The sequence below is a fragment of the Condylostylus longicornis genome, unplaced genomic scaffold (genome assembly GCF_029603195.1).
Source record: "Condylostylus longicornis isolate FDR11 unplaced genomic scaffold, ASM2960319v2 ptg000013l, whole genome shotgun sequence".
NCBI lineage: Eukaryota > Metazoa > Arthropoda > Insecta > Diptera > Dolichopodidae > Condylostylus > Condylostylus longicornis.
Window position 1 is genome coordinate 4,754,783 of NW_026577982.1, and position 22,810 is coordinate 4,777,592.

The window sequence follows — 22,810 nt, forward strand, 5'->3', positions numbered from 1 at the left end:
ATATTATGAAAATAGGAAAGGTTTCTTTTTTTAGAAAAACAGAAAAATGTAAATGAATGTATAAGTGAGAATTAATTTTATGACATTTGAAAGAAAATTGTATAACATGTAGATAAAATGATAAGAGATTTTCATTAGGAATGCAAATATTTTTCATAATGTCATAATGTGAATTCATGCAATTAAAGTTTTAAAACAAAATTGAATTAAAAAATATTTGCAATTCGCATATAAAGTTGGTTATTTGTTGAAATTTCGTATAATAAATTCCGTATAGAAGATTTACTAAAAATATATGTCAAATGTCAATTATTAAATAAAATGTCACTGTTGTCGTTTATGTCACTTTTGTCACTATGTGACATTTTTTTTCATTTAATTATAAATATTATAATCATTCACCGGAATAGGCCTTCCACATTATTATTTAATATTAAAGAAATATGACGTCTCCAGATTATTTGATTTATTCTCACGAACTTGAAATTTTGTTTTTATAAGACATCTGTTGTATATATGGTTTAGGAAATAAAACTGAAATTATTATGGGCGGTATTCTGGCAAAAATATCCGAAAAATACCATAAAATTGGACTAAATCGAATAGACAAGTTAAAATATAATCTATGCCGAAAATTGCGTCAAATTGCAATATATTCTTTTAAAATTTCAATAATCAAATGATTCGAATATTCAAATTTTACAGCTCAAATACTTAAGAACACAATAATTATAATAAAAAATTAGAATCAAACCAGCAAAAATTCTGAAATTTTCGCAGTCAATCATTCGATTCAATTAATTTCTTATTATATTCAATAATTTTTATTTATAATTTAATATATAAAATATATATATATATATATACGAAATAAATACTTACTTATAACGTTTCCGTATTTGTGGATAAACACTAGTTTGATATTGTCCTTCTAATACTGCTGAATCAAATCTTGGATGTAACCATGATTTTTCAGCAGCACGTTCAAATGCAACTGGTAACATAACACTACAACATGAATGTCGTCTACCAGTTTGACTTAAATATGATTGTATATGTGGTGCTAATGCTATCTGTATATCATCAGCTGAATTATTTCGACTATCATTTTCTAAGACTCCTGGTGGCATATTACTAAAACTAATCGATTCTCTCTGTGACTATAATATTAAAGAAAAAGAAAAAAAAGTAAAAATTAATAAAGTAATTATGAAAAATTTAAAAAAAAAATTATTTTTGTTTTGCGAATTTAATTTATGTAAAAAAATTTTCTAGATTAGACGTAAGCATTAAAAATTTTACAATTGTTTCTAAATTTTTTAAAAATTTAAAATTACCAGGCTATGAATATTTTATTGCTTTATAATTACTATTTTTGGATTATATAGAATTATTTAAATTTTTGTTTACCATTCATAACAAAGTTTAAATTATTCTACATTCTCAAGAGCTTAAATGTATAACAAATTTTACTCTATGGTTTCTAAAATTTAATATTCTTTTCCAAAATAACGAACTACGTATATTCCTAAACAAGAATAAATTATAAAATTACAAAATATTTTAATGATGTCACAACCATAAAAAAGCAAAATTGTGTCGACAATTGATTGGTATATGGGCAATTGGTATATGGGCAAAATATGAACGTAATGAAAACATTGCCAATATTTTAGTACAAAAATAACTTTTAACCAAATATTCTAAAAATTTGAAAGCATAACTACCGTAAAAACACTATTCCTATCATCTACAACCTAGTATGAAATTTCAGTCTTCTAAAACTTAAAAAAGAAAATCCAATAGAGAAAACTTGCAACCGCGTTAAATCAAAATGACATTTTAAATAGACCTACTTTAAAATTTCTTTGATAAAAAAATTTTTTTTTTTTGTTATCCTTATAAATTTTGCACACAAAAATTATCCTTTTTCAAGTTATTTACTTAAAATATTAAAAATTTAATAACGTCATACTGCAATAAATGACATAAATTTGTATGTATGTGCATAGAAATAAGTCTTATACACACGCAAGCATGTTAAAGGACTCGTTCTATGAACTAAGGAAACCCAAAATCCTTGTAGAAAAAGAAATTTTATATGAACTTTTTGTTGTACTTATTGCAAAAAACAAAATATTCAAAATTGTGATAGAAAAAAAAATATTAACAAACTCGAATGCATCAAGTCAATTTATTCAAATAATGTTGGTAATATACGCAGTCTGGGTAATTAATTCTAGGTTAATCATTACTATTTTGTTCATACTTTTAACTAGGTTGTAGGTCGGCAGATTTGCAACCTAATGCTATTTGCCAATCAATTAGTTGTTTGCTTTTCAATAATTTCTATTTGAAACAAGTTTAATTTTTTAAATTCGGAATCTGTGACATTTTGTATAGTAGAGATCATGGGTAAACAAATATGCAAGAGCATATTCAATAATTGCCGTTATATATTTCCTAGTACCAAGTCTAGGTCATAGCAGTATCGATTTTCAAAACTGGTTGTATAAAAACTCATGAAGTTTTTCAAGATATTTTCAAATTTGATTTTCCACTCAGGATCTTCTATAAATCTGAGGCCAAGCAAAACCGATTTCTAAAAATTTCTTTAAACTAAAGTTACACTAGAGTTCTCCAACATCTTTTCAACGGTATGCAACCATGCAGCATGGTCACATTTTTGTTAATTTTTACAAGGGCTTTCTTGATTGTGGTTTTTTTTACAATTTCTTTTAATATGCTTGAATTACTAGAAAATTTTCGAAATATCATTCGAATAATATTCGAAATTATTCCAAATTACCCACACCGCAAACCAGAATCTTATCTATTTCAATTATGACCAAATATTTTGAAACCTCACTATGTGTTCATAAGTTTTTTTGAAGAAGTTTAAATTAATAAAGCACAGTATGAATGCCATTATTCAATTATATTGCATGTTATAAGGATAAGGAAGTGCCAGAATAATGAAATTTTGTTTTTGTTCAATTTTTCTAAAAAAAAATTTTAAAATAAAATTAAAAGTGGTTTGTAAGTATTTTTTTTTCAAGAAACATAAATTTTATTTTATAGAAATGTTGGTTATTATTGACATATCATTAAGTCTATGTATGGTGGTCAAGAGTGCATGTGATTGTGATTAAATTTATAAAATTTTATTCAATTTTGTGCTTACGTCTTTTAATAATTTATTCACACAAACGTAATGTCAATATTTAATTTTGGGTTTTCTTTTGAATTTTGTAGTCAACAATATTGTGAATGGTAATAGTTTCACCTAAAAATATGCAATTTTTCAAAATTTTGTATAAAAATCAGATTTTGTTCTAAAGAACTTGTGGTTCAAGTTAAATAAACCTGTTTCGTAGCTAAAGAATAGAATCTTCATTTCATATCACCAATTGGGCTAAATTATAGTTAGAATAACAGCAAATATATCTAAGTCAGTACAGTCATGTCGTTATAATTTTCGATTTTCGAGAAAAAAAGTAAAGCTGCACATCCAGTTCTAATTATTATATAATCTCTAATCATTTTTACGAAGATGTGAAAATCAAAATGGCTCATAAAACCCAAATATCCTTTGATCAAACCAAAAACAACTTTTATCTATATTTCACACATGCATGTAAGTATCCTTGTAATCCAATATATATGCAAATTCAAAATTTATAAATTTGTTTTATCAGACAAATTCAAAACGAAATCCGTTTTTGGTTCACGGCTTTTTAAAATGGCATAATTGTTATATTACGAGTCCAAAAGAAAAAAAAATTTTTAATCAAGTCCACCTATTTATATAAAAGCAAAAAAAAAATATCAACACAGAAATCAGACACCCATAAAATTGCAAAAATCTTTGTCGTCACAAGTAAAAAAAAAAGGGAAAAATAAAATTAGACCGCGACCTGTGCCAAGGTTTCCTTTTAAAATAATCAATATTAATAATTTTAATTGCATTTTAAAAATATGCTTAGATTTTTAATTTGTCTGTCTGTTTGCTGAAAATTATCCAAATCAGTTAAAAATAATTAATTGCAGTGTCATTTTAATCGTTAAACAAAATGGGGACGAAACGAAGGACAGTTGAGTATTTTATTTTCTCACATGGAGAACTGGAGAACTGTTGATAATTATGGAGAATCGACTTTTTGTAGAAATTTGTTATGGCGAATTTATTAGCAAATCTTAAGTTTAAAAAGGAAATTCACCAGAAAGGTTTTATTCATTCGTTCACTAAAAATAATAAACTTTAAAAAAAAACACGTGGAATTATTTAAAATTGATTTAAATTTTATTGGCATTAAAGCTGCATTAAATGCTAATTGAGTTCTTCAGGAACCCACTCGAATAATATTTATTCAGATTCTAGTTTTAATACGTAATATTTGGATTGACCCTTGGCAATTCGTCTGCGAAAATAAATTGTTAAATTAAATTCATTTTTAGCACAAAATTTTTTCGCTTAATGTTCCTCCTAAATATATGCAACATTATTTCATTATATACGAAAAATCGATTGTCTCTAGTTGATTTAAATTTCCAAGATAAAATCTGCTGCTTTATACTAGCCATTAGTTTGTTTAACTTTCTTTTGAATGTAAATTTTATTAACTATCTTTGAATAATAAATAAGGTACTAATTTTAGGATAAAAGTACACGTTAAAACAAATTTTTAATTTTAAAGGTGACAATTTACTTTAAAAGTATTAAAAATATGTGGGCGAATAACATTAAAATTTTACTCTAATACAAAATTTAAGTTCAAAGTATAATCAACAATTGGTCACCAATAAGGTAAAATTGCTCTTAATAGAATTATTAACGTGGAATATTTCTAAAGGATTTTACAAAGTAAATGATCATAGGACAAAAATTATTTCAATGTCGTATGTTAAATCTTGGTCAAAAATATTTGTTGGAAAGACTGGTTCTCATGCAAGTACAATTGATTCAAAATACTTAACGCGAGAAACAAACAACAACGCGGAATAAACAGACGAAAAAATGGGTCCAAAAATATTCAGTACATTTTTTCACATTTTTTTTTTACAAAAATTTAGTAGTGAGGAACGATTATTTAAATGAAATTTTGTCTATAATCTCTTAAAATAGAATTTTACGTAGGATTTGGTAATTGCATATTTTTTTCATGTCCTTTTTGTTTGATACGCCATTCGTGGTATTACTCGTGAATAAATAATATTGCACAGGTACAAAAATATTTCAAAATTACTTTAATAAAAAATTTTTATACTCGTGTTACAATTTGAGTGAGATTTTAATAAATTACTTCACGACTTTTGAAAGGCATACATTTTGTTGTCACTGCATTTTTTCTCCAAATTCTTTTTGCAAATGCCGGAAAATAATTTTAGATATAAGAGTTAGAATTACAAAACTCAAAACGCGACAAGTAGAAAATGTTAAATTTTTAAGCAATTCAATAAAAACAAAGGATTAATTTTAAAGGACGTCATATTATGTGGTACATATGTGAGAATAGTTTTTCAGTCAAGGATAATAAAATGAAATTTTTCATTTCAAAATTTTCTTTTTTGGTTTGTTTTCATTGTTCTATTAAAACAGTCATAATTTTTTTTTCTTCTAGAAATTTTATTTCAAATCTAGTTAACCTAGAAAAGTTTTTGTTACAAGTTACTCTTTATGACAATGCCGACTCTAATTTCATTTTTAATGACATTTTCAATTGTAACGAAATGAAAATGAAAAATTAATAAGGAAAATGTCATGTAAAATGATTCCTAAAAATTAAATGAAAAATTTTCTCTCAAATTTAGTTTAAGTGGTTTTTGGAAAGCATTTCAAATCGAATATTGAATTTCTCTTATTGTTTTAGCAATTATAATGAAAATTTTGGAGGAAGCGGGGGAAGGGGGCGGTAATGCAATGCATGTAATATGAAATTTTCTCAATTGAAGTTGAAAAGTATCAGAACAATCTTTTTTTGTTTTTAAAATACACATAAGTGTTATAAAATGGTATTGAAGTCAAGGAATTTTAAAAATTTTGAAATTTTCAATTTCTAAACAGAAATGAATTACTCTTATAAAATTTTTTATATATGTACATATGTAGTTGTTCAGATGCAATTAAAGCAACTTAAGGTTATTGGTTTCATATTTAAAAGTTGTGCGATATTAATTAAAAAAAAAATGCAGTCGAAATAAAAATTTAATATAAACGAGAAAAAAAATAGAGTTGACCTTGTCAACTCTGTGATACCCGTACGAATTTGTTATCCTATGTGCGAATAACTAATGTGCCATAACTAACTATGGGGCAGACTATGACTTTAAGTTGCCGTATTACTATATTAATTTATGCAAAATTTCAGTACTATGTGTTATTCAAAATACTGGTTGTGCCAAACTACTATTGATGTTGTATGGCAGCTACCAGAAAGAGCCAAGAAATTTTAGCGAATTTTATCAAGTACATCGGCCCTACTAATATATTCACTTGTGTGAAATCTCAATATCACAGCTTTTATAGTTTCTGAGATATAGTCAAATAACTTTTGAAGTTGTATGGCAGGTACCAGAAGAAGCCAAGTAATTTCAACGACTTTTATATGACACATTGGCCCTACTAATATATTTGTTTGTGTGAAATTTCAATACCATAGCTTTAATAGTTTCTGAAATATAGCCAAATAATTTTTGAAGTTGTATGGCAGGTACCAGAAGAAGCCAAGTAATTTCAACGACTTTTATGTGGCATATTGGCCCTACTAATATATTCATTTGTGTGAAATTTCAATACCATAACTTTTATAGTTTCTGAGATATAGCCAAATAAATTTTGAAGTTGTATGGCAGCTACCCGAACCGGTACCCCGATCATGTCCAATTTAAATAGGGTTCTGGCACTTACTACAATAAATCAATTGTGAAAATTTGGTGAACTTAGCTCAATTAGTTTTTGAGTTATCGTTGGGACGGACGGACGGACGGACGGACGGACGGACAGACAAAGCTAAATCAACTCAGAATTTGACGCTGATCAAAAACATACACTTGAGTCTATATCTAACACCGTTATTTCTTAGCGTTACAAACGGTAAGGCAAATTTAGTATACCCTTCGAACATACGTTCGTACGGGTATAAAAATTCGAGTTTTCAACTTCCAAATTATGAAAATGACATGACCGCTTACAGCATACTTTTAAGTTAACATATGAGTAGTTGATTTATTAAAAATTTTAAAAATTAAAGCATTTTGATGGAGTATTAAGAGGAAGCTGGTAATTACTTTGAAATTTGAAGTAAATGTGCGGAAAATATTTCCACCATACTCGTATGTTAAGTCCTGAAATAATAAGATTTGATTGAAATTTTTGCGATCGCTATTCAAAGAATTAAAAACTCTGATATTGGTAATATTGCCCGTAATTTTCGATATTTTGTTTCATTTTATCAATATACGAGTAAGCTTCAAAATTTAAAAAGTTTTAGGCAAAATGTTTTAATCCTATACGGTTTAGCCTGATAGACATATTATTTTAGAAATTTTCACAAAATTATGTTATATAAAATGAAGATCAGAACACAAGGATCCTCATCCTGTAAAGAAAATTTAGGTACTATGAGTAAATGACGATTAAAGAAATATTTATTAAAAAAATTTTTGAAAATTTTGAATTTTCGCTTTAATATTATTGAAATTAAAAAAAAAGCCTTGCACACCTCTGAAACACTGTTAATAGAGGAATTTTATTGGTCTCAAAATTATGGATTGCTATTTCCCGAGATATCAACAACAATGTAAAAATTATTATATTCGATTTTCAGAAATTCCAATTATAAAGTCTCACAACTCGACAAGAAGGGTCTCAAAAAGGAAAATTCCAATACGTGTTTCTGGTTCGCTTTGAGTCATTTCTGTAACGCTGCTGCTGGAGTACTGTTGATTCTCGGACTTGTATTACAATTTGTCCAAAAAAAAACAACTGCAACGTGGTAGCAAAATTCTTTCTTCTTAATCAAAAAATTATTACCTTTAATTATTTACTTAAGAAAAGTTTTTAAATTAAAAGAAAATTTTTTCAAAAATTATTTCGCAAAAAAGTTTTTATGGTAAGTAAACAATAGACACAAATTCAACCTGGAAATTCATTTTACCTTGAAAAAAGGCGTAAAATTGTGTGAAAGGCTTAAGTTGTGTTTTTCCATTTAAAAATTTGACTAAAAAACAAAAACGAGAGAGGAAGGAAGAAGATGAAAACCATTTTAATTGAAAACATTTTTCAAGAAAATGCGGAAAGAAATTTTCTTTAAATTTAAAAACAACAGTCTAAAACTTTAATTTGAATAAAAAAATTGAAAGGGAAAAAAAAAGAGAAACTTTCTTCTTAAACTAAAATTCACACAAAATGAGGAAATGCAAACAAGTTAAGAAACAAAATTTTCATTTTAAATAAAACTTTTTTAAAATTTTTCTCAAAATTATTTTTCTTAAAAGAGCTAAGAAAAAATTTTAATGAAAATTTAATTATTGTCAATAAAAAGGTGTACGGTACCTTCTTTCATTTTGTTGAATTTATATAACTGGTTTGGAAAATGGTTGAAATTTCATTATTAACATAATTTTGAAAAGAAAGTATTTTTGTCTATAGAGGAATAGTTTCTGTAAAGAATGATATTTTGTAGTTATTTCTTATGTAATCCATTATTTCGGTTGCACACACAACTTAAATGAGTTTTTTTGGGGGTTGATTATAAATTTCCCGAAAATGGTATTTTAAATTGAAGAAATTGTAAATGGTTTGAAAATTTGAAAATTGTAAATGAAATATTTCATCAAATCATCAATTAAAACTTTAAATGTTTCACCAGCAAATTCCCTTCTTACGGCCTCCTATATTCTTTAATTAATTTTGAATTAAAAGTTTTCTATTTAATTCAACTGTATTTGATATTGAATAATTAATTAATTTTAATGGGGAAATTATTAAATTAATTTCGAATTTTCATTTATAGATTATTGCATAAATTCAGGCGAACACCGACTTATTTTATCATGTGTTACAATCATTCCAAATATTGTATGACGTACAAACGGGGAACGTAAGAAACAGTATGTTTCTCTCATTTTACCCAAAACGTTGAGTAGCTTAATTAGTTCATTCCTTCGAAACCCAGCTTTTTCGAGTTTTAGTAATTTTTAAAATTCGATATCCCGATAAAAATTTAGTTGAAATAATCACTTTTTTGTGTGATTCTATACTCAACAATCGTCGATAATACCCGATGTATTAGGGTTTCCCCAACGCCTTTTCAGTAAGTGATAGTTCATATAGGAAATATAGCCCATATTATTCAAAAAAATTCATTGTGTAAAATCCTTCTATCTAATGGAAAATTAACAAGAAATTAAAGTAACAAGAATTTGGTATGATCACATTGCACAGAACTTTCATTAACCTTATTTAATTTCATATTTTTATTAATCCAATCATTCGAATAACCTCATACTAACAAGTGTAAATTACAAAAAAAAATTATGTTTAAAGAAGTTGATTTTTTTCTTTTTTACTTTTCCGTTCAAGTGAAACAAAACAGATACCCAAACTATGAATTCAATTGAGTATTGTTGAAATATCACGGTATAATTAACAATCAATCATTTTGCACACTTCATTCTTGTCTATATGTAATAAAATGGAATAGAAACCAATTAAATTCTACGAATTCTAAAAAACAAATCTAATAAAAAATTTATTTAGATTTGTTTACAAAACATTAACCATACGAGATTTAAAGTCTTTATGGTAACAAAAATTTTAAACAAAAAATAACAGAGAAATTGTTGAAAATAAATAGAACTCAAAAATTCCAATATAACTTTCAACCTCCTGGACTGCTGTAAATACACAATTCCGAAAATTAACAAATTATTGAACTGATAGCATTATTTGGCTATATCGAAATACATAATATGAGAGTCTTACTTACAGAAACTGAAGTGCTTTATGAATAGAAAATGGAGGCTGCTATGAGACTGAGACCGGCTATTTTATACTTCTCAAGACAAATGCATACACATCTCAAACTAATAACAGTGTCTAATGAAAAAATTAAATTGGAATATTATCGAAAGCATTATCCAAAGCAAGTGAAAATTACACCTACATAATATTGGCAACGCAAAGAGTTGTAATCATAAAATTTTTATTGTTCGAAATAAAATACTTTAAAGTGTTGATAAACTGGAAGCAAAAACCACATCATTGTCTTACAAACCACCTCAAAATTACTTACAGTAGACTTATTTTATTTGGGATCTATTCTGACAAGCAGAAATAAATTAATTAAAATGTAAATAAATTGCACACGACAACTCCAAGATACGCCTGTATGTAATCGCAACAAAAACTTCTTTTATAGCATAAAAAACGTTCTGTATATAGTTCTGAATAATATTAACATCACGTTTTCTCAAAATTAACACCAACACAATAAGAATAATTGTAGAGCAGTCTAAGGAATTCATTTCGCCGCTCTACATCGCCTTCGTAGACTTCAAAACGGCTTTCGATGCTGTAGACAGAAATGCCATATGAAGAGCTCTAGAGCTAAGGGGAATCCCTAGCAAAATAATTAGAATTATCAAGGCGATGTATGAAAATGCTGAGACTCAGATTCTTCACAAGGAAAGACTAAGACCCATAACCACAATGCGGGGAGTTAGGCAGGGCTGTCCCCTTTCGCCAGTCCTCTTCAACATTGTTATAGATGAAATTATGAGGAAAACAAATGAAATCAGAAATGGGATTAGCTGGAATATTTTCAACACCCTGGATGATCTTGAGTATGCGGATGATATATGCCTCCTCACACGCACATATGAAAATATAAAGCAAAAATTAGAGAAGTTAAAGAACTGCGCAGTAGAAGTTGGCATACAAATAAACACAAGAAAAACAAAGACCATCAGAATGAATGCCACAAACAACCAAGCATTTGAGATTGATGGCGAAGCAATTGAGGATGTAACCACCGTAACATACCTGGGAAGCATTACAAGCTCAGATGGCGGAGCAAGTGCTGATATAAAAGACAAGCTCAGAAAAGCTTGGGCGATATTCGCTAGACTGTGGAAGATCTGGAAATCCACACAACTTTCAAGGAATGTCAAGCTGAGGGTCTTCGACGCCTGCGTCAAGTCAGTAATATTGTACGGCAGTGAAACCTGGCTCATGAACAAGAAAAACATTAATAAAATGCAGGTCTCCGCAAATAAATGCCTCCGCATCATATGCCGAATATTCTGGCCCAACAGAAACAGCGACCTATGGGACCTATGCAAACAGGACCCGATAGAAAACCAAGTAAGAAAGAAAAAATATAGGTGGGTAGGTCACATACTTAGGGGGCCAGAACAATTCATAGCAAAGCAGGCATTGGAATGGAATCCCCAGGGTAGGAGAAACATCGGCAGGCTTAAGAATACATGGCGAAGAACAACAGAAAAAGAAATAACAGCTGCAGGCAAAACTTCGACGCAAATAAAATCTATCGCCCAAAATAGAGAGAGATGGAGAGGTTTAATCGAAGCCCTATGCTCCTCAACAGGAGTTTGAAAGGAAAAAAAAAAATAACAATAAAAGTTACAAAATGGTTTTCCTCAAAAAACGAGAATGTTAGACTTAACCCTAAACCCTGTTTACATAAATTACATTTAAATTTACATTTGCTGTACATAAATTAAATTTTACTGGAAATAGAAAAGTTTTCTCATTTTATTCAATAAAATTTAAAAAAATAATTTAATATGAGAAATTTTTGAATAAGAATCAATAAAATTCTTAAAAGTTTTCTATTACTTTTTGTGTATAAAAAAACTCTTATGATTTTCTCAATTTATTTAAAAATTTCTCAAAATTTTTCCAAATAATAAAGATATAAAATTAAGGATATTACGATAAATTTATATTGGTCCTTTTGTACTTAAATGCGAAAAAAAAACAAAAACAAAATCTTTTTATTTTAAGATAGTAAACAGAAAATAAAAATTTTCTCTCTCAATTCCAATTCAATTCAATTTTTTGTATAAAATTGAAAAATATTTATATGATATTATTATAGCATACTTATAGGGGATATTATAGCACAAATAGCACATACGATTTCATAAATTTACAAATTTTGTTCGTATACATAGAAATTTCAATTTTCCTCTATATAAAAATTCAATATAGTTTTAAAATTTAAAATTCAAATATTTTGCATTCGAATAATTTCAAATTCACCTGCATTTCAAATATAAGGTATTCAAAATTATTATGGAAAAATTTTTCACTCAAAAAAAAAAATTAAAAGAGAAAAATATGAAAAAATAAAATGAAAATTTTTTATTATCCTTTGAATCAAACCTTTATAATTCTTCTTCCTCTACATCCTTTTTAAGATCCTTTCGATAGTTTTCAACATATTATTTTGATTTGATTTGATGTATGGTTATTTCAATAATATAAAAAATAAAAAAGCTAGCTACATAGAGGAAATGAGGACAATAAAAATAATAAAAAGAACAGAAAGAATAAGAATAATAAAAATTCAATTTTACGATTTCAATAGCACATTCTTTTTTTTTTTTTTTTTGCTTTTTTCTTCTAGTTTTTCCTGAATAATAAAATTGGAACAGGACAATAGTAACCAATATATGATTAGGAAAATTTTCCATTTCCGTTCTATTTAGATATCCTTTTGGGTTTCACATATTATATTCTATGATTACCTTATAAATTGAAATATGGGTAGAAGAGTCCCATTCACTTCTCTATATAACATTTGAATTATTTTGTATGAAATATGAATACGATAAAGTTGAATGTAAGTAAAAATTATGAAAAAATAAGCAAAACCAAAAAAAAATTGGAAAGGATATTAACAAATGAAAAGATCATTTTATAGACGGAAATCTAACATGATTGTCTCTTGATAGATGCTTATTTGAAAATTAACAAAAAAATAAATTTTCAATAAATTCTCACATGTGTGATTTTTGTACCTAAATTACAATATTGTAATAGGATGTATAACAGTTTGCAATATACTCGTAATTACATTATAGGATAGAAATGATTTTGATATAGTTAATTAATTTGGTAATGTTTTAATAATGTCTTTTAAATAAGTAAGAGAATAGATTCAATTATAAAAAAAATTAGATTAATTGATTTTATAATTTGATTTATCAGAAAAGTGTTTACAAATGATTTTTCTACTTTATTATCAGCTACTTGAAGAATAATAGAAATTTGTATAGTCGAAATTACTGAATTTCTATAAGCGATTTTTGAATATTTGTGATTTAGGATTTAAAGATTTTAACAAATAAGAATTGAGAGTAAAAGAATAATTTTTTTAGAACTAAAAGAGTTATCGATTTTCAATATAAAAATAAAAGAGTTCCAGAAAATCTGGTTTCTTTAAAATTTTATGTAGCCTTATTTCCTAGTAAAGAAAAAAAATCTGCAAAGATTCAGTTGATCGGCATAGATTCTCTGATATTCTCAATTGTTGTGTCCTATTTTGGATTTAAGAGAATCAATTAACATAATAAAAATTTGATTCCGCACAAATGTAATAATTTTGTATAGAAATTTTCCCCAAAAAACTCTCTATCCCCTTAAATTGTAGTTTTTTAATATATTTGTTAATTTAAAAATTTTAAAATGAAAACCTTATGTATTTTATCAACAGGAAATTTTGGAAGTAATCTGTTGAGATTTGATTTTTTGCACTTAATTTTTCAGTTTAATGGAAATTGATCGCAAAAGGGGTTTATACTACTCCGACAGAGACTAAAATACTAAGTCATTCCTTATTCTTTATACGAATGTTACGAATTCCAAGACCTTGTAGCACAAGCCACATTAATTGTAAAATACATTGCCAACTCAATTCGCAATTTATTTTTAAACTAAATGAAGTTTGTATTGAAATTGAATTCCAAATAGAATTGAATACATTTTAATTCTCAAGAATTTTGAATTATTAAAATAATTAAAATTAATTTAATTTATGGCAATATTCGGAATCTAATTTAAAGAAAAACAATTGTACAATGACTTGTTGGCAGCAAAAATTTTATAACGATTCTTTAAATAAAAACATTATTGCTTTCAAGAGGAGCCCAAGAATTTTCAATCTTAAATCGTGTACAATAAATTTGCAGTAAGGAAATTTAAATTTTCAACAAATTTTATAATTAAATAAAATTAATTATTTATGAAAATTTAGCATTTTCGCAATCATATTAAATTTGAATTCTCTCTCAATTTCAAGGTAATTCTCATTCCAATTACTTCCAATTTCTTTGCATAATTTTTCTATTTAAAATTAAATTCCATATATGAAGAAATACTTACACAATTAACACAATTTTCTCATATAATAATTGTATTTTATTTGTAACGCATTTTCTTTTTAATGTTAAAAAAAATGCTATTAAATAATACAAGCCTTTTAACATAATTTCTTACTTAAAGTATAATTATATACTTATAATGATTTCGATCACATATTACAGTATACTGTACTCTTACATACTTACATTATAACAAACACATATATAATTTACTTACAATATCCTTTCATGTTAATCTCTCATAAATTTAATTGAATGTTATTTTTACTAATATCAAAAATAAAAGAAAGGTACAAGTGCGAATAACATAAGCAAAATTGAGAAAAAAAAATCCTTTTTTAAATCATTTTCCGCCTCCTTATACTTGATATTAATATTATATTCATACATATGTAGATACAAACACATATTTAAGGAGTATTACTTAATAATTACAATGTTTATTGTATCATTATTTTTTTTTTTTTATAAAGTACAAGTTATTCCTTAAGTACACAACCGAAATTTCTGGCCGCACATTATTATATGGCCGTATTTATAAGCACCTAATATAAAATGTATGTGTATTTGTGTGTGTATGTTAGAATATAGTATAAAATATTATAAAAACGGTTGATTAAACAATCCTATATATCCTTATGAATAAATATAAGTAAAAATTGTATTTATTTTTTTTTTCTGTGTAAGTTCATTTTATTATGTAAATCCTTTTTAACATATTTATTGCATGTTGTCCTTATTTTTTCATACATTAAGTTCTTTAATACAATATATGCATGTGTATGTATGTATGTAAAAAATAAGAAATTTAGAATACCATCTAAAAACTTCCTTTTATTATGTTGTAAATTTTATTATGTAAACTGTTGTACTCTTAGTATTTTTCCAAAAAAAAAAAAATATTATTTTCATCCTGTCCGGCCGTGTGTTCTTTAACAATACTTTAACATCCTTCAAGATAGAAGGCTGAAATTTTAAATTAAAATAGATCTAGGATCTTATTTGTTAGAACTAGGATCTTATTTGTTTAGAAATTAATTTTTACCTATTCTGCCCTCTTTTAAGATGATGGGCCCCCAATATCCTAAAATTCTAATTTTTTGACTAATACCTATTTATTGTATTGAAACCACAAATATTTTGTCCATTCTCCCAAAAAAAAAAAAATAGTGACGCTCTATGCTCTATCACAAAACAGAACAGTCAAATATTATAATGTCAAAATGGCTGATGAAATTAAGCGTTATCAAAAAACGGTTCTTTCTTTAAAATTTTGTTTATATCTTTATTTTATTCCACAAATATTAAATTTAGCAGCTTTTTGACACTAACAAGTAATTTATTTTGTGACAAGAACATTTTTCGTCACCTCTCAAGGCATTGCCCCTCGAAATTTGTAAAATTTAAATTTATTGACACTTATAAAAATTTCTGTAGAATCAAAAAACTGACACCGAAATTGGCATATCCTCAACGAATATAATTATTTGTCTTAACTCACTTAGTTGACGGCCGAATTCGAACATTATGTAAACGCTTTTATCCAGTTTATTTCTTCGTCATCCTATAGATATGCAATAATTTCATATATTTTGGTATATTAATGAAAATAGTTCATAGTGAGATTGTTAAAAAAAAAATCATATTTCACTTCTTTAAAGTGAAAAATGCTCTTTTACAAACCACTGGCTTGATCCAAATTTTTTTTGGAATTAAATTGAAAGTATAAAGCTGAAATTGATGGGAGGTCTTTCGTTTTATTTTGATTGTATATATTTTTAGATTTAAGAATATTAATATATGTACATGCAATATTTTAAGTGTTGACGGGACATTGACCTCAGTTTTAGTTTTTATATAGTCTTTTAGAAAAATATAGTTTTCTATTTCAAATAACTATTATACTTTCAACTCCATATTATATTGAATGCGGCAAAATATCTTTTATTTTTGAAATTGGGTTGAATAGTTTGCCATTCGCGTGTTAAAACAAATAATAAAATGTAAGATGGTTATAAATTGGAAACGAAATTTTTAAAATTTTTTTGCGAAAAGGATAAAATTTAATAATAAAATAAATTTTGCTTTTAGAATTTTTTTTATTAATAAAATAAAATTTGAATATTGAACTGATTTGAATTCTAAAATGGTTTCAGTGGAGTGGATAGACCACACTCTTTGAAGGCCACTAAAGAACATTCCACATAAAACCCTTGAGTGAAATCCGCAGGGTAAAAGAAAAGTAGGCAGATCTAAAGAAATTCGGTGCAGATCAGTTGAAAAAGAAATAAGGGGCGGCAAAAGACATGATCCGAACTAAAAGAACTAGCACAAAACAGAATCAGGTGGCGAAGCTTTGTAGATGCTCTATGCTCCCAAAGGGGGTAGAAAAAAAACCCATATCTAATAATTTGAAATTATGGATTTATTCTCGTCTTCTTAAAAAAAAAATCATTTTCGCTCAATTTTCGCTAAGAAATTTTTTCTGCTCGAAATAATCACCTTCTCGACTTCTTACGTTAATCAGGCTGTTATTATAATTATAAAATATTTTAAATTTATATTCAAAAACAAATGAAGAAAATTTCTGCTCATTAATATCACTTAATAGTGAATTCATTTTTAATTTGAAAGAACATGGCATTTCAATAAATAATATATGTGAAGGTTCCGGAACCAGGAAAAAAAATTTTTTTTTAAGTAAAAATGTAAATATTTTTCTTACTGTTCTTATGTGCATGCTTTAAATTTTGCTGTAGAGACACGGTTACAGAACCTTGTGTATCTGTGTAGATAAATATGTATAATATGCCATTGTATTTAACAGGAAAGAAAAGCAATAAAAATATTCTTATTTTCATTTTCTCATTTTATATATTTTATCTAAATTTACTATTGTTCTGTCTAATGTAATGTTTTCCGAAATGGAATATTCAATTTAAGTGACAGTTTGTACCAAGGTGGTAGTATGTGTAATTTATTTTTACTATCACGTATGTGCATTAAGAAAATGACGCGTTTATATCCGTATTTTACTTTATATTTTATTGTCCTTGTTTCCGATATAAATTAAAATCCACAAGCACTTTTTGCAACATATTGTCATGCTTATAAGTTGTTTTTGTTGCAGGGTCAATAACTTTTAAAATATATTTAATTTTGAATTCTATTTCTCTAGTATAAAGAGAAAATCTTTAAATTTTTGCATTTTCATTTAAAATTTAGTCAAAATCCAAATAAATCTATTTAATTATAAGTAAGCTCAGTAAGTGTCACTTATTTAACTTGAAATTATTTAGAGGATTATAATCGCTATATAGTGTTAATCACAATAATTTATATACAGTTAATTTTCTATATTTTTATGCATTATCACGCTATTGTTAAACTATTTTTATATGCAAAACAGCTAAATAGAGTATTTAATATACTTAATATTAAAAAAAGCACTGACACATCACATTGAGTTAAAAAATGTTTAGAGGTTGTTACACCTACATGCATTAAAATTATTAAATATTTTTTCATATTTTAATTATTTTTAATGATAATTTTTCGTTTTACAAAAATAAAATACAATGAAAAATTGCAAATTAGCAATGGAATGAAATTTTTTAGAGCAATAATAAATTCAATAATAGTTTAGACTTATATAAAGAGCAGGCAACTCATGGTTCTAGAACATCCAGTGGGATCGGGGCACTAGTATTCTACGAGGAGATGGGACTGGAGCTCTTTGTTTGACTGCCGGACTACAGTAGCGTATTTCAGGCCGAGGTGCTTGCGGCTCTGAAGGCCGCCCTCCAATCGTCAAATTTAGGTTGGTGGGGCGTTGGAAGGCGGCCTTGAGGGGCTTGTGCGAGTCATGTAGGGTGACCTCATGGTGGGTTCCGGAACATAGTAATGTCGACTTAAACGAGGTGGCTGTAAGTGATCTCCTAAACACTTTCAAGGGGTGGGTTCCGGGACATAGTAATGTCGACTTAAACGAGGTGACTGTAAATGATCTCCTAAACATTTTCAAGGGACTTCAATGGATATAAGGTGATGGGTGTGCTGTGGAGAGGTATCTATGGACATTCTGTTGGCCTTGTACTGGGTGGTAGCGTTGGAGTCCCTCTTTAACTAACTAACTAAGAACTGACAAATTTTGAGTAGGCAATATTGTTAGCAAAATATTAATAATACATATTTATGTTAGCAGCCATTATGTTAATGTCATTAGGCCTTTATATAAAACGCTGCAAAAGCTCTAAAGACAACCATTCAAATGTACAGTAGTATTTTGCATTAGTTGTCGTTTTGAGTGTGAAAGTAAAAACTTGTCAATCGGAAAACCAAAATAATTTAAATTGTTCAAATTCTGACTGCAAATGTTTGGCAGAGTTATGATGACAGCATGTTAATATGACAATAATTTTAATATTATTGTTTGAGAATTACTCGAGATGTCACAATTTCAGGTAAAAAATTAAAAAAAATTTTATTCTCACAATATTTTTAATTAAAAATTTCATTTATTTCGAATTTTATCAAGTTCTATATTTAAATAACAAAAATTTTAATTTCTATTGAATCAACAAAATTTTGACAAATAAAATTCTCATTTTATTTTTAAACTCGACATTGACATAATTGTCATGTCGATAATTATATTTTCCAAAAAAAAAATTTTAATTAAAATACTTTTATTTTTGAGATTATCAAATAATTAAAATTTAAAAAAAAAAATTAAATAGAAAAATAATTAAAATTTCATTGATTTTTTTTAATCAATAGCTTTATAATTTGATGAAAATCTCAATTAGCTATCAATTGTCTGTGAAAATATATTATTAATTAAGTTCACACACACACATACATAGATACGAAATTATTAAATTTTGAAATTTTCAATTCAAAACAAAAATATTATTTAATTTTTATAAAATAAAAATTTTTTTTCTTTCATATTTTTAATGGAGAAGAATAGTGTTGTTAATTAGAATCAATAAAAAAAGTTCAAAATAATTTTTTTTGAAAGTTAATTTTCACCATAATTTAAAAATCGCACAAAATTCCCTTGCATATTACACGTACGTGAGCTTGTTATTATCTCAATTGAAATATTAGATTAAATTTATTGAAAATAGTATTGCCAGTAAGATTCTAACATTCAATAGGAAGACAAATGATGGCTAAGAAAATATATGTGATCAAAATAAAGTGGAAGGTAAATGAAAAATACGCAATTAACAAATAGAATGAACAACATATGAGTAATTCATGCTTAATTTATCGACACAGTTTGGCGACAAACCGCAAACCAGTTAACAATCAACTCTTAAGAGCGTTCCGACTAATATTCATACTATGGAATAGGTCTAGCATTCTTTTCATAGACTAATATTTTTGCATAATTTCCTGAATAATACGATAAAGTATAATTCGTATAATTCGCAAAGTTAGATTAGTCACGGTCTGTGAACGAAATTTGTTGAAGAAATGGAGAATAAATCACGACTTCGTACACAAATTGGTGAACGAATGTTATGAACGAAAATTATGTTAAACTCCTCATATGTCATTACAAGAATAACAAGTTAATTAACAAACTGATATCAATTTTAAACCAGCTATAATACAAACCATTTCTTGTGAAACATACAAAAATCTTCTCTATAAACGGCTTCAGTACGGAATCTGTAATTTTTCGAAATTTCATTCCGAAACATTATTCCTATTTCAATTGAAAACTTACAAAAATCGTCTCATGTCAACTAAGTAATCAAATTTTTATAGCATTATGCATCGAATACACTTTCGAACCGCTGTTTATTATAGTTCTAATTTTAGTAACTTGAATATGCTTCTAAATTGGGGGTAAATAAAAGATTAAAGTGTAGTGATTATTTTCATTGTTCTCTTAAATTTTAAATTTATTTTTTATTTTTTTTTTTTTGGGCAAATTATTTTTGTTATTAGAGCAATTTTTTTATTGACTATTTATTTAAAAAATTTTCATAAAATCGCGCAAATTGTTTTCTTCTTGTTGTTATAATAAATAAGCTTTTAGCATTAATACTAGCATGTTTTTTATTTGATTTTATCGGGTTTATGTGAGGAATGAAAATGTACATATGTATATTTTTTTGGAAATAAAAGAAAATAAAATAGTTGTTTTGACATTTTGTTTACTTTTTCAAGAGTGTTGGGAACGGAATGTTTTGTTATATCGTATGTCAATGTAAAGTTCATTACAAAGTTCTTGTAAAAATTTTGTAAAGTTTAAAAGTGTGATTTTGCGATTTTTTGTTTAATGAAATATATATTGGATATTTTATAGTACAATTTATATGTTATTGTTAAGAAGATTAAGTTTATATACTTTTGAATTTTTAAGAATTGATTTTATATTATTTAGTTTCTATTTGAATAGATATTTTTGGTCTGTCATGGATTCTTTAAAAATGCATACAGATATGCTTACTATACTTGCATTTATTTTGATTTTTAATTTGTTTAAAGGTATTACCTATAATATATTAGGTGTATAACACTTTTAACTGCGTCAACATATTTGTAGAGGTTACCCTATTCAGTATTCAGTGCTTTAACATATAATATCGTCTATGATATTGAAAAGGGTTAAAATTTTTATTTGGAATTTAGGCATTAAATTTCAATTGTTTCCAAGGTACAGGAAACTAGCCCTTGTAGTCCATTCAAAGACAGTTTATTTGAAAGTTTTTCATTTTGAGAACGAAAATTATTAGAAAGTAAAAAAAAGTTGGGCAGAAATTCCATTGAAATTCTTTATGCTTAATTCTTATCTGTAACGCTCTAGTCTCCTGTGACACAGGATTTTATACAAAATAGCATTTCAATTACGTAAACTATTCCCCACTATATTTTAAATCTGGGTTACATTATAAATCTTCAATATTGAGCCTGGTAATAATCCAAAGTATTATGCGAAATCGCTTTAATTTTCTCTATAATTTCGGCTAAAATCATTTCGACTATATATTAATAGTTCTTCATATTATAATTGCAATAGATTAAATTTTCAAAATAATCTTTTCCATAATATTTTTTAGAGACAATAAAAAAATAATTCTACAATAAACAAAGTAAATTTTTATCATTGAAATTCTTTATTTCAAATTAAAATGAATTCACACATCTAAACAAAAACAAAAAAACAAAATGAATACATTTAAGAATTCTAAGAAAACAAAAAATTTTTTTTTTAAATATTTTTCATTCTTTTAAATCTGCAGACAGATTTATTCGTTTATAATATTAAAAACTAAATCACAAAAATACAAAATGTACTCACATTTATATCGCAAGTATACAATGCATATACTTATATACTCGTAAGTAAGTACATAAGTATATGTACATAAGATCGTTAAAATTTTTCAACAAAAACTTCAACATTAATTTTATGAAAAATTTCTCAAAAAAATCTCATTAATCTTTTTCTCAATTCAAGGTTAATATCAAATCACTATTAAATTATGCAAAATTTATTTATTATAATTTTGTATATATAGAGAAGAAGAATTCCAGAGATGAATTAGAATTCTACAATATACACATATCTGTACATATGTTTATATATGAGTTTATGTGTATACCACAAAGCAATCATATTATACAAAAAAAAAAAAAAAAAAACGCGTTAAGAAGGTAATTTTCCTATTTAAAAATTTAAATAAAATACTGAGTTAAAAATATTTAAATGCTAAATAGCCAAAAGATGATGATCTATTCTGAAAGAGAGAGCATCTGCTAGATTATCTTATGCTTAAAATAACAAAAAAAAAAGAGACAAGAAAATTCGCTGAATTTTTTCTTATTTATTTATTTATTTTTTTTTTTTGTTTTTGCTTATATTATAAATGCGAACGTATACTGAAATTAGCGAAATATTTACATACCTGTTAGATTTCATGAAATAAAAAAAAAAATTTTTTTTTTTGAAATTTTATAGAAGAATCTCTATAAAAAAATATTTTAAAAAGTGTTATACAGACAGTAAAATGAAAATGATATAAGCGAACAGAATTTTGAGTACCCAAATATTGTAGAATACACACATGTATACACACTGTGTGTGTTTGGTTGAACATACTTTATTTTGGGGTGCTATACACAGAGATGCTTAGAACTTCTTGCTTACACAGAAATAAAAATCAAAGTTTATTTATTTTTTTTTGTTATTTGTTCTTTTTTGTTTTCTTTAAGCAGATCTATTTAAAAGCTATAAAAATTATAGAAAATTAAAGATTCTTTTTTTTTTTGAGCATATTTTAAAAATAAATTTAACAAGTTTATTTTTTTCAATAATATTAAAATTGAAAATGCATAAAATTAAAATAGTTTAAAATTTTTTCTGATTTTTTTGTGGGGT

The 22,810-nt window shown here is 26.2% G+C and overlaps 1 protein-coding gene across 1 annotated transcript in view; it reads right to left on the bottom strand.

Moving 5' to 3' along the window:
• LOC129605341 (adenylate cyclase type 9) overlaps positions 1 to 22,810 on the bottom strand; it is a 123,301-nt gene that overhangs the window by 38,972 nt on the left and 61,519 nt on the right. Inside the window, exon 2 of the mRNA XM_055515037.1 lies at positions 883 to 1,160. Within this exon, the coding sequence (XP_055371012.1) occupies positions 883 to 1,160 (278 nt within the window). The remainder of the gene's footprint in view (positions 1 to 882; positions 1,161 to 22,810) is intronic.